We start from the raw sequence: 16,362 nt of genomic DNA on the forward strand, positions 1-16,362 counted from the left end.
TCCCACCTTTGCACACCCAAATATGGTAAAAAATTAACCATATTTAGTCACACCACGTCCTCCGCTCATGAAGAGAATCCCTGTGTTTTTCCCAAGCCCCCGTAATTCGGGTCTGAAAATGAAGCCAGCACGGAAGTGAAATAAATTGCAGTTCCATCCTCATCCACTAGGGGCTGGTGTCAGAAGCGAGCAATTCCTCATTGACTCCCATGTTAAAAATACCAATTTCACAGCAGAAATAAACATGTTTACAGCCTGGTACCAAAACATGTTTTTGGTTTAAATGATCTAGTTTACACTCATGACAACTCTGAGGGGGGTGAATTTTGTTCTCACTCTTCTGTTTAAGTGTATTAAAAGCCTAAAATTCTGTATAATTAATGAGCATCAGACCCACGTGACCGCAGAGCTAGCTCCATGGAAAGGCCTCAGCCTGAGCTTCGCCTTAAAAATGTTACTCCATTTTCAGTCTCTCAACTTAGACCAGTAGTTGTAGCGTTTGTGTATTCTTTTTTGGATATTTTTGTGCAATTGTTGGACAAAATGACTTGCTGTGGCATTAATTGCACTAATAGAGCATCCAAGGAGTCTCCACTTCATTTTTCTCGGTAAGTAAAATTATATTTATGTATTTTAGGTCACTGCCGAGCTGAGCTTAGATTTTAACATGTACGGTTTAACCATGAAATTTAAATGTAATAGTGTAAAAACGGTGGTGACCACCTCCCATTTTAGCACAAAAACTTATAATTGGACCTATGGAAACGAATTGTCCAGTATATATGTCGATGGTTTTTCCCCATTAAAAAAAAACTTTATTGACAGCGAGATCGAGGCACTAGCTGCCGAACTAGAAGAGAACCAAACCCGTTGCTGAGGTTGTAAAAGCGGTCAGGACAGAGGAAAGGTCCCTGCCAGAAAAAAATGAACAGAAAATTAAACAGAGCAACGAGTTCTCATTTACAGTTTACATTTAAGGAGTTGTATGCATGTTCTGTTTGGAGTTGCTTTTATTTGGAAATACTGTCTGAGAAAGCAGCTTCATTCATTCAGATTCGTTACCATGGCAATGCGTGTAAGTTCAGGGCGCAGAAGAGGGTCTCGGGGGTTCTCGCAGTTGTCAAAAATGGAATATGACGGCATGACTCCAGAAGGATCTCTTTTGGGGAGATCAGTGCACTCACGGAGGTTAGAGTGCATGCTCTGCCAAGTCCTCCAATAACACAAGAGGAGCCATGCTACAATGTCAGATTCCCATCGGTCACAGGTGTCTTCTATAGGTTCTAACACCAGTTATGCAATAAATACCACAATGGGTAAGATCGTTCCAACACCACATACGCACCGGCCTGTTTATAAGTACTGATGATGAATGAGGGCCCGGGGTTCTGCTTTAACATGAAAACAAAAGATGACTTTAAGGGAGATGCTGTAAAATATTTTAAAAAAGACCATTACCCAGAACCGTGAGTTCAGCTATTTCACTCTCCCGTTCTCCAACCATGTTTGTGCCGACACACACATACTTTCCAGCGTCGCTCTTACGGGCGTTTGTGATCATCAGCTTCCCCCCACGTATCTGAGAAAAGAGGGGAAGAAAGGGCCACAGATTAAACCAGGTGAGAGACCGTTTCGGTTGGGGAAAGAATCACTTCAAATACGACTCAAACATTTGGAAACATTTCCAGATATCGTCGCTCAAGATATTTACTTAATAGTGGCTTTATTGATCTTTACATTAATATGAGGCAGGCAGGAATGAACTGCATATGTGTAAAGTTTAGTTTTGTTCCTGTTCTGCACCAGACTAGCCTGTTCCTTCTCAGGGTAAACCGAGAACAGACGACTTTTCAAATCCCAACACAACAGCAGATCCCTGAGGTAACACCCCAGGCACTGTAGGAGCGCAAGCACTTCTCCAGTCATGTCAAGCAGCTTGGGGACAGTCTGGTTACTATTGCATGGGAAATCTTAAAAAAAAAAAAAAAAACAGGTTTCTTGGATATTTTCCCTCCATTGTGAGCATATAGTGTGGGCGAGCACACATCGTGGTAGATGTGAACACCAGACACACAACAAGCAAATGTGTGTTTGTCCAGGTGAATGTCACGTCTGTTATTTCTCAGGGCTTTGATTACAGGCCAGAGGAGGTGCTTTGTTTTCAGGCAGTCAGAAAGGCAACCCCAGCCCCGGCACAGGCCCCTCAGCCTGTCTCTCGGCTGACAACCGTGGCAGTCAGCACAGGCACAGACAATAGCATGGTGCACCAGTGATCTCTGTGCCCAGATAGAGCTTAAGGTTTTAAATGCTCACATCAGCCTTTAAGACCAGAACCACCCCCCGCAAGCATGTAATCGATATCCTTATTAGAAAAGACCTGACTGGGAACTTGACACACAATATCACCAAAGTGGTCTCTACCCGTGACTACCATGTTAAACCCTGTTAAGCGAAAGATCCCATGCATGTTACCATGTCTTAGTTACCCTACAGCGTTGCACTTTAAATGCCCACGAGGTAGGTAGGGTGAGTAAAGGGTAACAAATCTGGACAACAGACACATACTTCTGGTTTTAACGCATTCCTCAGCTCTTCGGTCCAGTTTAATATTCACAGCAAAGCAAAAGGACCTGAAGAGGCTGTGGAAGCCCGGCTTATTTAGGGCACCCTGTGGTGCTGGAAGGGTTTGAAGTATCATTATGTTACTGTTTGCTTGAGGAGAGGCTTAACAGCCAAAACACTGACACTCTCAAAGACCCAAGGTCAGGGCAGAGCGTACAGATGAGAGGGGGGGGGGGGGGGGGGGGGGGTGCTGTTGGATCCATGGGATTTGACACCCTGTCCACTCTTACCTCTGTTGTATTCCCCCCACCCCGGCATATATGAAGTGCCAGAGCGGCGGGAACCCAGAGAGCAGGCTGAAGTAAATTAATGCAGGATTACTCGTTTTCTCTGCATGCACGTCCTCAGTTCAGCAACACAGGCTGATGAACCCCCCCCCCCCCCCCCCCCCCCCCCCCCAAGCAACCTGACCATTATCCCCACCCTGTTGGCTTTTGTCTCAGGTCATTTGGCACTACTGATAATGCTAAACTCCCATTCAGCATCATGTTCTGTTTCACACAGTTCATTTCCCAAGCTTGTTATTAGCCACAGCTGTTAGACAAAAGGAAGAGGACAATGTGCTGCATGTCAGCCATTTATGATGCTACCAGCCATCAGTCTAGGTTTAAGTACTGACATGAGTTTTGTTCTCTTTGTTCCTGAAGGAGCGCTTTTAGAAACCTGAGGATTACGGCAAGTTGAGCTAGTGCCACAAACTGAGCAGCCTCACTTGTCTTTGCTCTGTGGTGAAGTTTTTAAACATCTCCCTCATGAAATAATCAAGAGTCACTCTGCTGGATGAAAATAAACAAACTACAGGTGCTGGCCAGTAAATTAGAATATCATCAAAAGGTTGAAAATATTTCAGTAATTCCATTCAAAACGTGAAACTTGTACATTATATTCATGCAATGCACACAGACCAATGTATTTCCAATGTTCATTACATTTAAATTTGATATTCATAAGTGACAACTAATGAAAACTCCAAATTTGGTATCTCAAAAAATTAGAATATTCTGAAAAGGCTGAATATAGAAGACACCTGCTGCCACTCTAATCAGCTGATTTACTCAAAACACCTGCAAAGGCCTTTAAAAGGTCCCTCAGTCTTGTTTTGAAGGCACCACAATCATGGGGAAGACTTCTGACTTAACAGCTGTCCAAAAGACAATCATTGACACCTTGCACAAGGAGGGCAAGACACAAAAGGTGATTGCTAAAGAAGCTGGCTGTTCGCAGAGCTCTGTGTCCAAGCACATTAACAGACAGGCGAAGGGACGGAAAAAATGTGGTAGAAAAAAGTGTACAAGCTCTAGGGATAACCGCACCCTGCAGAGAATTGTGACGACAAACCCATTCAAAAATGTGGGGGAGATCCACAAAGAGTGGACTGCAGCTGGAGTCAGCGCTTCAAGAACCACCACGAGGAGACTCATGAAAGACATGGGATTCAGGTGTCGCATTCCGTGTGTCAAGCCACTCTTGAACAAGAAACAGCGCAAGAAGCGTCTCGCCTGGGCCAAGGACAAAAAGGACTGGACTGATGCTGAGTGGTCCAAAGTTATGTTTTCTGATGAAAGCAAGTTCTGCATTTCCTTTGGAAATCAAGGACCCAGAGTCTGGAGGAAGAGCGGAGAAGCACAGAATCCACGTTGCATGAGGTCCAGTGTAAAGTTTCCACCGTCAGTGATGGTGTGGGGTGCCATGTCATCTGCCGGTGTTGGCCCACTCTGTTTCCTGAGGTCCAGGGTCAATGCAGCCGTCTACCAGGAAGTTTTAGAGCACTTCATGCTTCCTGCTGCTGACCAACTTTATGGGGATGCAGACTTCACCTTTCAACAGGACTTGGCACCTGCACACAGTGCCAAAACCACCAGCAACTGGTTCAAGGACCATGGTATCCCTGTCCTTGATTGGCCAGCAAACTCGCCTGACCTTAACCCCATAGAAAATCTATGGGGTATTGTGAAGCGGAGGATGCAATACGCTAGACCCAACAATGCAGAGGAGCTGAAGACGACTATCAGAGCAACCTGGGCTCTCATAACACCTGAGCAGTGCCACAGACTGATCGAGTCCATGCCACGCCGCACTACTGCAGTTATTGAGGCAAAAGGAGCCCCGACTAAGTATTGAGTGCTATACATGCACATTCTTTTCATGTTCATTCTTTTCAGTTGGCCAACATTAGAGAAACAAACATTTTTTCATTGGCCTTTAGAATATTCTAATTTTCTGAGATACCAGATTTGATGTTTTCATTGGTTGTCACCTATAAATATCAAAATTAAACGTAATAAACATCGGAAATACATTGGTCTGTGTGCATTGCATGAATATAATGTACAAGTTTCACGTTTTGAATGGAATTACTGAAATATTTTCAACCTTTTGATGATATTCTAATTTACTGGCCAGCACCTGTACATAAGGAACCATCCGTTGGCACCTTTAAGAGCGCCAAAATGGGATTCCTTATAAACAGGGTTCGAGAATTTTGTGAGGCATTGAGAATGCCCAAAACCCTACCCTAAACCTGACGGTGGCAGAGGAGTTCAGTGCCCACTCTGTAACCAGAGGGTTGCAGGTTTGAATCCCATCTGTCAAAGTTGTGTCCTTGGGCGAGGCACTTAAACCACCTCACCTGCTGGTGGTGGTCAGAAGGACCAGTGGTTGCTGTGTACAACTTCATTTGGTCAGTGCGCCCCAGAGCAGCTGTGGCTACAATGTAGCTCATCACCACCAGTGTGTTAATGCGAGTGCATGGGTGAATGATTGGTTTTGTTGTAAAGCACCTTGGGGGGTTGTAGAACCCTAGAAAGCACTATACCAAATACAGGCTATTTCACCATTTAAACCCAGCCTACAACCTCAAACATGCCAGATGCGTCAAGTGAGCATCCCATAGTAGCTGGTTCCAGTTTACGTTTGGTACTTTCTATGTAATCTAATGAGAAAAGCTCCTGATATAAAAAAAAAAACACACATCAGGTGTTAACGTCTAGTAACTGTATGTAGGTCGGGCCCTAATTAGATGTTTCATTTTTGGCCTAGTATACAGGGGAAACCGTAAAAATAAGAATATGGTGCTTTAATGAATTAAATTACGTGTTATTTAATAAGCCATAAGGCATCGGATTCCATAGGAAATATTAAATCCGCCTTACGGATCTGTGAGGTTATTTTAAATTAGATTGGAACTTTTTAATGCAGGGATTAGATAACAGCTTCGTATTCACTCAGAGACAACAGAAGAGAGAGTCGAGTTTAAAAGTTAAGAATTTTATTACTAACAAATTAAACTAGACTAACTTAAACACTAAATGTTTGGTGTAACTAAGGTGAATGAGACAGAGAATGGTGTGATGTGGAATGTTGTTCAGAACCAGCAAATCCGAAGAAGTGATTAGTTCTGATGGGAACTGAAGGTGATGTCTTCGCGTTAGGCTTTGTTCAGGAGATTCATAAACACATGAGACGCCATTCTGCCGGTCTACACACCCTGAGCGGAATTCCCCGTCTGGATCAGGAGGTGTAAAGGTCCAGATTGAACTTATGGAGCCAGAGCATGTAGAAGAAGCCACGGCAACCGACCACCCATCTCGAGATACTTCCGGGTCACGACAATTTGTTGGCGTCGGGTGAGACCCGGTCCTGGGTCTTGATGGTTCAGCTTTTATTTTGAAAGGAACCGTTGCAGCAGTTGGAATAAAAACGAATTTTCCAGCTTGTCGTTGTTCTTTCGGTTAAAGAGGAAAGTTACGGATTGGCCACTCCGACAACTTCTCTGGAACGCTTTGAACTGGCGTTGAAGATGACGTGGGCATAGTTTTATACTTCGGATGTTTTGGTTTATTGTCGAATGAAAAATTGACAGAGTTACCAAACACCATCAAAACCACGCCTCCGTCAGATCTGTCAGAAAGTAATGTGTTATGTCTTTTAATGCTACGTGAAATGAGTCCTGCTGGAACATTTAAAGTCTTAGTACCTTTATATTCTATAGGATCATAATAAAATAATTAATATTTTGATTTCACAGATTGGTCACATCTTATTTATTGACTAACACTTTGTTGGATTAGCTTTATTAAAAAAGAGTTCTTTGATTAATTAAAGAAAATAGTTAATTCTTCATTCTTCTGTTGAGCTGAAAATAAGCAGGTTAGAAGGAATGCATGAGACCTTGAGACCATATCTCATGCAGACTAGTCCTGCGCAGAGGAGGGGAAAAACAGTCATTTCATTCCGTTACAGTGCAGAAAACCACTTATGTCAGTAATCCAACTTAGACTGAGAGACCATCTAAAGGCCCAGCAACCCTTTGAATGTGTTTATGAGTCGTTAGCTGATTAGAGTGTGACTCTGAGTCTAGAAAATTTAACCAATGTTCTAATTTTCTGAGATTTAGAATTTTGAGTTTTCATCAGCTGTAAGCCATTATCACCACAATTATAACAAATACAGGCTGAATATCTGGCTTTGCATGACGAGTCTGTGTCATATATTAGTTTCACCTTTTAGGCAGAATTTCTGACAAGAGTGAACTTGTGCACCATATCCTAACTTTAGAGTTTCGGCTATAATTACTACAACGTGGGCCCTTTTTGGTGTCTTCATGTTTTTCAGAGTAAAGCCTGATTTATGCTTCTCCGTCTGCGTCAGTGCGGAAACACGCAACACCATTATCCGTCCTTGCGTAGGGCTCCGGCAGGCACGCAAGTACGTACGGAGTCGAGCCCACTTTTTTAAACATCCGTCGACCGAGACGGATTACGCAAGCTTGTGATTGGTCAGGACGCCGCTGTTGTTTACAGCGCCGCCATTGCAAAGAGAGCCGAGTTTAACTAGCGGCAGACACGGAGAAGCTTGAAGAATACCTCACGAAAAAACTCTAAAAATATGAACGTTTAGTTCCCCCGTGCCTGGAGGAGTGACAAGATGCGCAGCAAGCGTTTTATTTGTGGACGGAAATGACAGGAAACGTGGTTTAGAGGTGGGGAGCGCATGAAGCGGTGGGAGAATGAGAGACAAATATGTCCGTGTTAAAAGTCTCTTATGTACACAAATAACACAATATAAACACACTATCTTGGACCGATACATGACAGGATACCACAGAACAGCGCTACGCCCTCTGTGGTCCTGCCGGGCAATTGCTTTGCAACACTCTCCAGGAGACGGAGAAGTATGAGAGCAAAACGCTTCCGTCAATCCGTGCGTGTCTGGCCCTCGCGGAGCTGACGGAGAAGCATAAACCAGGCTTTATTTTAGAAACATCCCATAAAAAGTGGTTTTCCTCCAGTTTCCATGTGAACAAGATCTGAAACACATGTAAAAGCAGAGGGATTCCTTCATTTAACATCGGTCCTGATTTCCTCTGTTGCTTCCTGAAAACACTAAACACCTCATCCCAGAGCAAGGAGGAAACCCCCACTGCTGGGGAGTTGAGACCCAAGCTTGATCACTGCTGATCACCAAGGAAACTGCATGTTTCAGCGTGATGCACAGGAGGAGTCATGAACTAAATGATTACGATGAAGTCGGGCAGAGCTGCTCATCACATTGCAAAGATTTCATCCTGTGTTCCTCTCTCAAGTCTCACCAAATTCACTGGAACAAACAAATTTGGGACTTGTCCAGCGACTGTCCAAATTCTGTAAGCGTGGGAGTCCTGCAAGACACCGTCCAGACGTCCTTCTGTCACCACGGTTGATTACATCAACTAGCACGACATGTGAAGTGGTCGTTTGGGAACACTCCGTTTGTGAGGTTCTTCGCTTGACTGGAAGTTCACTGTGACAAACACCAGCTGTTCGGCTCCTGGTTTCAGTTCTGCAGAAAGCGCTGCCGGCAACAGCCACTCAGTCATCTGGACCAGTGGCAACCGTACGCACAATGTTCCTTAAAACATTTTAGGTTTTTAATTTAAGCACAGCTGTAATGTAAGGGAATAGCATCAATTAAACCGTAATCCTTTGTAATAAAAAAATATAAATAATTACCGTATTTTCCAGGGTATAAGTCGCTCCGGAAAATAAGTCGCACCAGCCATAAAATGTATAATGAAGAAGAAAAAAACATAAGTTGCATTTTGAGGGGAAATTTTATTATTTTTCGTATAAAATCTGAGACCAAGCACTTCACATTGCAAGACGAGTACCGGTAACAATAACAGAATAAACAACCAGCTGTTGCATCAGCACTCCGCTGATGCAACATTGAGGCATTGAGGGGCATTGAGGTGTGGAGCAGAGGATGGCTGGATGTGCACCCCTGGCAGCGAGTGGGGAGAGCTGAAGTCTGGGTGGGTGGGGGCGGATCCAGGGCGCAGCAGCGCGCCACGGTCTCCAGCAGAGGATGGCAGTGTTTCAAACCCTCCCAGCGGGCGGGGAGAGCTCATTCCTGGGTCGAAGCCTGCCTGCAGCACCCCGCCGCAGGCTCCAGCAGGTGATGGCGGGGCAGAGGAGCTGAAACCTGGTCCGGAGCCGGCCCACAGCAGCACGGTATACACAATTTGGTATATAAGTCGCAGGACCAGCCAGACTATGAAAAAAAGTGCGACTTATAGTCCGGACAATACGGTATACACACACAAGTATATACATTTACACTGGAACAAAACCGAAACGACAATAAAAGAGATTTATGATGTTATTTTCCACAAGTTTAGATAAATTAAGCAAGAGGGGATCAATTTACTGAACCAACAAATGAGACAAAATGTTCACCTGTTGATTTTGGCCATTAACTATTGTGAGACGGATGAATTGGCTCTTCTTCCGGCTCTTGGAGGGTGCAGACGCTTTTTCCTCCTCTCACCCATATCTTATCCTCAAGGCCCTTTGTCTGTGTGTGCTGGGTGCACGGCTGCTTCTGCATTATTTCTGGAAACTGAAATTCACTAAAATGGATCTGGTCAGTTGGTCTCTCAACGCGATTGATAACGTTTTGTCAACGATGAGAACGGGAGAAGGGGCTCCCGGATGCCCCTCCGCGACAGGCCCAGTTGGACACATCATGGACTCCTGGAAACAGTGGAACTTGATTTGTCTTTCTCAGCTGTCTGTGGAGAACTCTGAAGACGTGTGGATATTCGTGGTGTTGGTGTCAGGTTTCCTGCTCATTGGCTTTGGAGGCTACCTGGCTTACCGGAAAATTAACGAGCTGCCGAGGAATATTGGCCTGATCCTGGAGCTCAGAGATGGTTTGCACTGCGCTGTGAATTCACAGACTCACATTATTGTCGAGATGAATTGTAAGCTTGGAACTTTGGCTGAGATTCATTATTGGTACAAAAGATGGATGCCATCAAGGATAGAGTGGACGAATCAGCACGGATTGGGATAGTTTAATGTCCATTATTGGGATTTTGAGAGGTTGAGGACCAACAAACTGTAAGACAGAGAGGAAATTATCTCTGTCTGGCCCCAAAACAATTTCTAACCGGAATCTGGCGCCCTTGAGCCTGCAAGGCTCCAACGAAAACTCCCCCCTCAGAAGATATGTGGAATGTGCCATCGCTATGGCAACTGAACTCTGTCTCCTTTCCCAGCCTGGGCGGGACTGAGGGAAGGCCGCTGACACGTTCCAGGGTCACTGCAACCCTCCAACCCTCAATGCTCCTCCCCCTATCCACACTGAGGTGACATGCGCTGCTTCTATCGTGGCTGCAGGAACTGAAGTGGGGATAGTCCCAACCCACCACCCCACCTAGTGGACACTTATGTTGTGTTGTCTGAAGTCTTTTGCATTTCTGTCTGAGGTGTTTGTTTTTGTATAGCAAAGCTGCCCTCCTGGGGGAGGGTAACTCTGAAGTACCATTTTTTCCCCTCCACCTGAACCAACCCTCATGTAACCCTCTTATCTCTATTAAGGTAGCGCGACTCAGGGTTGCGAATGACCACAGTCACCAATTCTTGCCATGTGTCTTGCCCATGTATGTCTGATCTCTGAATTCTGTGTACTGAAACTCTTAATTTCCCTCTGGGATTAATAAAGTATCTTTGATTTGATTTGATGAAGTCTGCTTAGTTCTTTTTATCTTGTTTATTTGTTCATTTCTTTCAGTTTTGCAGCCAAACATGGATTCTTAATCTTGTGCAGCTGAGTTAAGAAAAACAGAGGACAGCTGAACTGTTTAAGATATTTAACTTTAATTGGGCTCTATATGTCCGAACAAAACTGTCCTTTATTTGGAGAACCGTGGAGAGGTATGCTAATGATAGCTACCGAATTAAGCACCTCCCTGCTTGACACTCAGCATTAAGGGTTGGATTGGGGGGTTCAACCACCAAACGGTTCCCGAGCGCGGCTGTGTCTGCAGCTCACTGCTCCCCCAGGGGATGGGTCAAATGCGGAGAACAAATTTCGCACACACATCAGTGTGTGTGACAACTGATGGGACTTTAACTTTAACCAGTTTAAGTGAAGAAGATGTTTAGATGAATTTTCAAAAAGAAGACTACTCTGCATGGATCTACTAAGCTAGCATCTGCAGCTGATTGGATACCACAGTGCTGGCTTTGCTGTCGTAATTAAGGTTGGTTGTAAATCAAATGAAGATAGTTGTTTAGATTGTGCAGCTGCTACAACTTTCTCCCCTTTGATTCTGGTCAGCTCATTCGTCCCTCCTGAAATTCACTCCTGCTCATCAACAAACCGCTAATCGATGCACAGCTGCTGACTAAAGGAGCAGGACCAACTGCAACCTCCATTACTAAAGGTTGTGGCCATTTAAATGGGTTATTTTGGGTTTAGGAATTCCTTGATGTGTGCAATAATCCAAATAAACCTTTCAACAGCAGCTGAAGTGGTTAGTAATGATGTGACCTGCAGGACCGGGTCACGCTAGTTCATGCATTTAAAATTGTACCAGCAATAACAGAATTACTTACAGTGATCCGCTCATCCCTGTCATCGATGTTAATTCCATCTTTTTTCCATGATATGGTGGGTTCAGGGTGTCCACGAGGGGGCTGGCACTCCAGGACAGCAGGTTCTCCCGCTGCTACAATCACATCTCCGGGGTTTAGTCTAAAATCATCTCGTAGAACTGCAACAAAACAGAACATAGAAGGAAATTTGATCAGTTACCAGAATATAATGAGACAATAAGCAACAGTAATTAGCTAGAAATGCGGTGTGCATTTTACACAGCTTAATAGCCTGGCAGGCTATCCTTTACATGTGAATATAAAGTCTGGCCAAAACCCAGAGACAGAGTTCGGTCATAGAGCGGAGTCTATGGTCCTCTTTCAAACTGTCTCTGCATGCTATTGGACAACAAACAACGTGACATACTCGCCGCTACGGATGTGTGACAATGGGGCAGTCCACCATGCACCGACACAGAAGATACAAATATGTCCTTTTTAAAAAATATAAACAAAAAATGCCTCTGTGTGCTCTTTTCTCAAAAAAACCAAAACAAATCTAAATGGTCGAAAGTTGATGCCAAAGCCGTTCCACATGAGCCAACTTAGCCATAGTTGTTCCGCTCTGTCACATCATCCTGTCCACCAAACCAATAGGGCACTGAGATTTGCCCACCAAAGTCATAAAACACTGTGATTGGGGCACAAACTGATAAAATGGTAAATGGCCTGCATTTGATATGGCACCTTCTAGAGTCCTGGAACCCCCCAAGGTGCTTTACAACACAATCAGCAATTCACACATTCACACACACATTCACACACTGGTGGTGATGAGCTACAATTTAGCCACAGCTGCCCTGGGGTGCACTGAAAGAGGCGAGGCTGCCGAGCACTGGCGCCACCGGTCCCTCCGACCACCACCAGCAGGCAAGGTGGGTTAAGTGTCTTGCCCAAGGACACAACAGCAGTGACAGACTGAGCGGGGCTCAAACCTGCAACCTTCCGATTACGGGGCGAGCACTTAACTCATTCACTGCCAGCCATTTCCTGATCGCTAACGGCCTTCGCTGCCAGCGTTTCTCACCGTTTTTACTGTTTTTTTAAGAGTCACAGAACGTTGCGCGCTAGCATGATGTCGATGCCAAAACAACCAAAACAAAGAGGAGACTCACCTCTTGCGTCAGGAAGAAGCCATGAGTTTCGAGCGTTATCCGTTCTTTCATAATCCGTTGTCGAATTGTGATCGGCAGACGCTTTTTTGGTTCGCGCCTCACTTTTTTTTTACAGGGACGGCCCAAAACGATTTCCTAACACATGGATGTGTTGCTTCCTGATCATGTGATCTGTGACGTATGCGGATGAAGATCGGCATCAGGGCTGAGACGCGGGGGCTCGTTCTGATGCTCAAACAGTAAAAAAAATGCAAATGACGACTTTAGTCGTCATCGGCAGTGAATGAGTAAACTCCTGTGCTACCGTCGCCCACACCAAAGTGATAGAACGCTGTGATTGGTGAGGCAAAAGACTGTTCGGGCCTGCTGAGGCTCCTATGGGGCGTCGCTAGACCAACATGCAGAGCAAATCCATTTTGCTTTGGCTACTGTCTGTCTAGATTTCTAGGCTAAAGCTAAAGGCAGCAAGGAAAACATCAATTCTTACATCATAATTACTTTGGGCCATTCATATATAGTAATTACACCAATCTAAACTTATGTTCTGTGTGTTTTAATAGAATTTTAAATTCACCAATCTTCCTCTTCGTCTAACAGCTGTAGTAAAACTCGTTTAGGTGGCCGTCAGCATTCCTCATGGTCACAACCTTCCTTTTTGTTGACTGACACACACACACACACACACACACACACACACACACACACACACACACACACACACACACACACACACACACACACACACACACACACACACACACACACACACACACAGCTCATCACCTCTCAGTCATCACTTCTTCATCTCCCCTCCAACACCACATATTTACATCCCCTGCATTCATTCACCTGTTCGGTCCTGACAAGGTGGAGAATCCATATTGGATCCAATCTGCCATCCTTGTCCCGGCAGGGACTGGATATGATTCTTATTTGCATTGATTTTCTTGGCTGGAAGTGCTTCAAAAAAGATGATGCACCTTTGGAATTTCATTATTAAAACAAAGAGCTCCACAGCCTTTTTATCAGTTCTGATTTATTGATGCAAACCTGATGATGAATGCATCCCAAATGATGAAGTGAGCAATCTGGTTTTCATCTAGGCCTCAAAAAAAAGGGCCTCACCTAAAAAAAGACTCCATACAAATAACATCAGTGTCATCAGCGTATAAAGGTAGCTCATCAGTGAGCTCCAAATCATATCTATAAACTTTATTGAAAAGACCACAGCAGTTGTAGATGTAGTTTCATCCCAAATCAGCAGTTATATCAGGATTCTAAACTTTTATCATTCTCTACATACAGAGTATTCATTTGAACAAAATGTTGTTTCACGCAGACTCCTGATGCAATACACAAAGTAAAAAAATGTAACCTTTTTAGTTTTAAAAACAACACTTCAGCAGAACAACAACGTGTACAGAAAACATCAGCGTACACACGTGGACAATTGTCGTCGTCTTCCTCCGCTTATCCGGGTCCGGGTCACAGGGGAAGCATCCCAACTAGGGAGCTCCAGACCTTCCCCGGCCACCTCCACCAGTTCCTCCGGCAGGACCCCAAGGCGTTCCCGGACCAGATTGGAGATGTAACCTCTCCAACGTGTCCTGGGTCGACCCGGGGGCCTCCTGCCGGCAGGACATGCCTGAAACACCTCCCCGGGGAGGCGTCCAGGAGGCTTCCTGACCAGATGCCCAAACCACCTCAACTGACTCCTTTCAATCCAGGGGAGCAGCGGTTCTACTCCGAGTCCCTCCCGAATGTCCGAGCTCCTCACCCTATCTCTAAGGCTGAGCCCGGCCACCCTACGGAGGAAACTCATTTCGGCCGCTTGTATCCGCGATCTCGTTCTTTCGGTCATTACCCAAAGCTCATGACCATAGGTGAGGATTGGGACGTAGATCGACCGGTAAATCGAGAGCCTGGCTTTCTGGCTCAGCTCCCTCTTCACCACGACAGATCGGCTCAGCGTCCCCATCACTGCAGACGCCGAACCAATCCGCCTGTCGATCTCCCGATCCCTCCTACCCTCACTCGTGAACAAGACCCCGAGATACTTAAACTCCTCCACTTGAGGTAGGACCTCTCCCCACATGTGGACAGATTAGACCTAAATTAGTCGGTGTCTCACAGCAAAAAGGTAGAAACCAAGAAAGGCATTAAAAATAAACAAAAACTACATATAAAAATGATGACTTTATTATTACTGCCCTTTCTGTGGTGGTATGAAACTATTTCTGTGCCATTTTGGCTGGAAAATGTCTCTCTTGCATATTCATATGGGCTAAATGAAAACAGTGCTTTTAATCTGAAAAGTTGGACCCAACAGAAAGTACAGCCTGCAGGACGTGTGAATGCAGCACTGGATGTAAAACTGTGCTTTCTTAAACAAAAACAAGCATTACTTTGGACTTTGATGTCATTTGAGTCACAGATCAAAGTTAGAGTCGCAGATGGACCCCTCGCTGTCTGACAGCACCAACTCCGGAGCAAAACCCGTCAGCGCTGATCCTGAGACTTTTACTGAATACAAGAAACCGTAAAACAATCCATTCTGATATGTTTCCCGGTCGTCGTCCGCATTAATCAAACTAATCTAATAATGTGACGTTTTTTATGACTTGAGCACCGTCGATAAGAAGGAACATGCCTGAGAAACAGTTTTGTGTTTGATGCTCCAGAATCTCTGCACTCGCTGTGATCCGTGTCAACACCGCAGCTGTGCGCCGAGTTCGTTTACACGGCTAACAACAGGCCGAGTCATCCAGGAATGCAAGTGTAAACACCAAACATCCGATCCACCGGAGCACCGAGTCCATCGGAACAAACCGGGACTCAAAACCTAACTGGTTCTGTCAGAAGGGCTAACCCAAGTCCAACACCGTTGGCTGGGCTGACTCTGATCCTCTCTCACCGAATGATTCAAGAATTCAAAAATAAATTCTGGGGGTTTAATGCAGATTTTAATAAAAGCAAAGGGAGGGAGCTTGGCTTTAGTTGTGACATTAATTACACACCATCTCCTCACAGTGGGGGCTCCATCTCCCCCCGCTGGGCTCGCTGGGATTCTTTTAGCTAACATTTAAGCATCTGCCCCCTTTGTAAAATAATAATAAAATAAAAAAAGATGTACAGAGAGGAAAAATAAAGAGATGAAATGTTGAATGCCCCGGGGGGGAGCTGGCATCCTTCAGTGTTTACATCAACAGCACAGTGACCTCCAACCCTCCTCGCCGGCACTTACTCCCCCACCTCGCCGCCCGCCCGCCCTCCTCCTCCAAACCAACACCTCTTTGTTATAAACACAGCTGAGTGCAGCGCAGCAGACAGCCCTGAACATCTGCGTAGTGGAAAACAAATTCCTCTGGGATGGAGGCAGAGCGGGGAAGGAGGAGACGGAGGGCGTCTCTTCCACAGACGGATGGGTCCAGATCAGGAAGGGCCCAGCCTGGACTCCCGTGGCCGCATCATCCACCTCTTCCCTTCAAACATAGAATCCAGCCATGTTCCTTCCAAGGTTTTAGCTCCCAGAATAACCAAAACAAGCGTCTCGCAGTGTCTTCGAGAGCGTGGTGCGGTCCTGTGTTTGGTTTAGGATAATGAGTCTATTCTGTCTCTCCTGTGAGCCTGCAGCTGTCCCCTTGCAGATAATATTTCCTGGGCTATTAACAGTGTGTGTGTGTGTGTGTGTGTGTGTGTGTGTG

General features: G+C 45.2%; 1 protein-coding gene across 6 annotated transcripts in view; it reads right to left on the bottom strand.

Moving 5' to 3' along the window:
* robo1 (roundabout, axon guidance receptor, homolog 1 (Drosophila)) overlaps nucleotides 1–16,362 on the bottom strand; it is a 327,637-nt gene that overhangs the window by 46,819 nt on the left and 264,456 nt on the right. For all 6 annotated transcript variants that reach the window (XM_054742443.2, XM_070543614.1, XM_015950995.3 and 3 more), the window contains 2 exons: nucleotides 11,505–11,662; nucleotides 1,459–1,579 (listed from right to left, as the gene is read on the bottom strand). In XM_054742443.2, coding sequence (XP_054598418.1) covers nucleotides 1,459–1,579; nucleotides 11,505–11,662 — 279 coding nt within the window. The remainder of the gene's footprint in view (nucleotides 1–1,458; nucleotides 1,580–11,504; nucleotides 11,663–16,362) is intronic.

Source organism: Nothobranchius furzeri, chromosome 13 (genome assembly GCF_043380555.1).
Source record: "Nothobranchius furzeri strain GRZ-AD chromosome 13, NfurGRZ-RIMD1, whole genome shotgun sequence".
Taxonomy (NCBI): domain Eukaryota; kingdom Metazoa; phylum Chordata; class Actinopteri; order Cyprinodontiformes; family Nothobranchiidae; genus Nothobranchius; species Nothobranchius furzeri.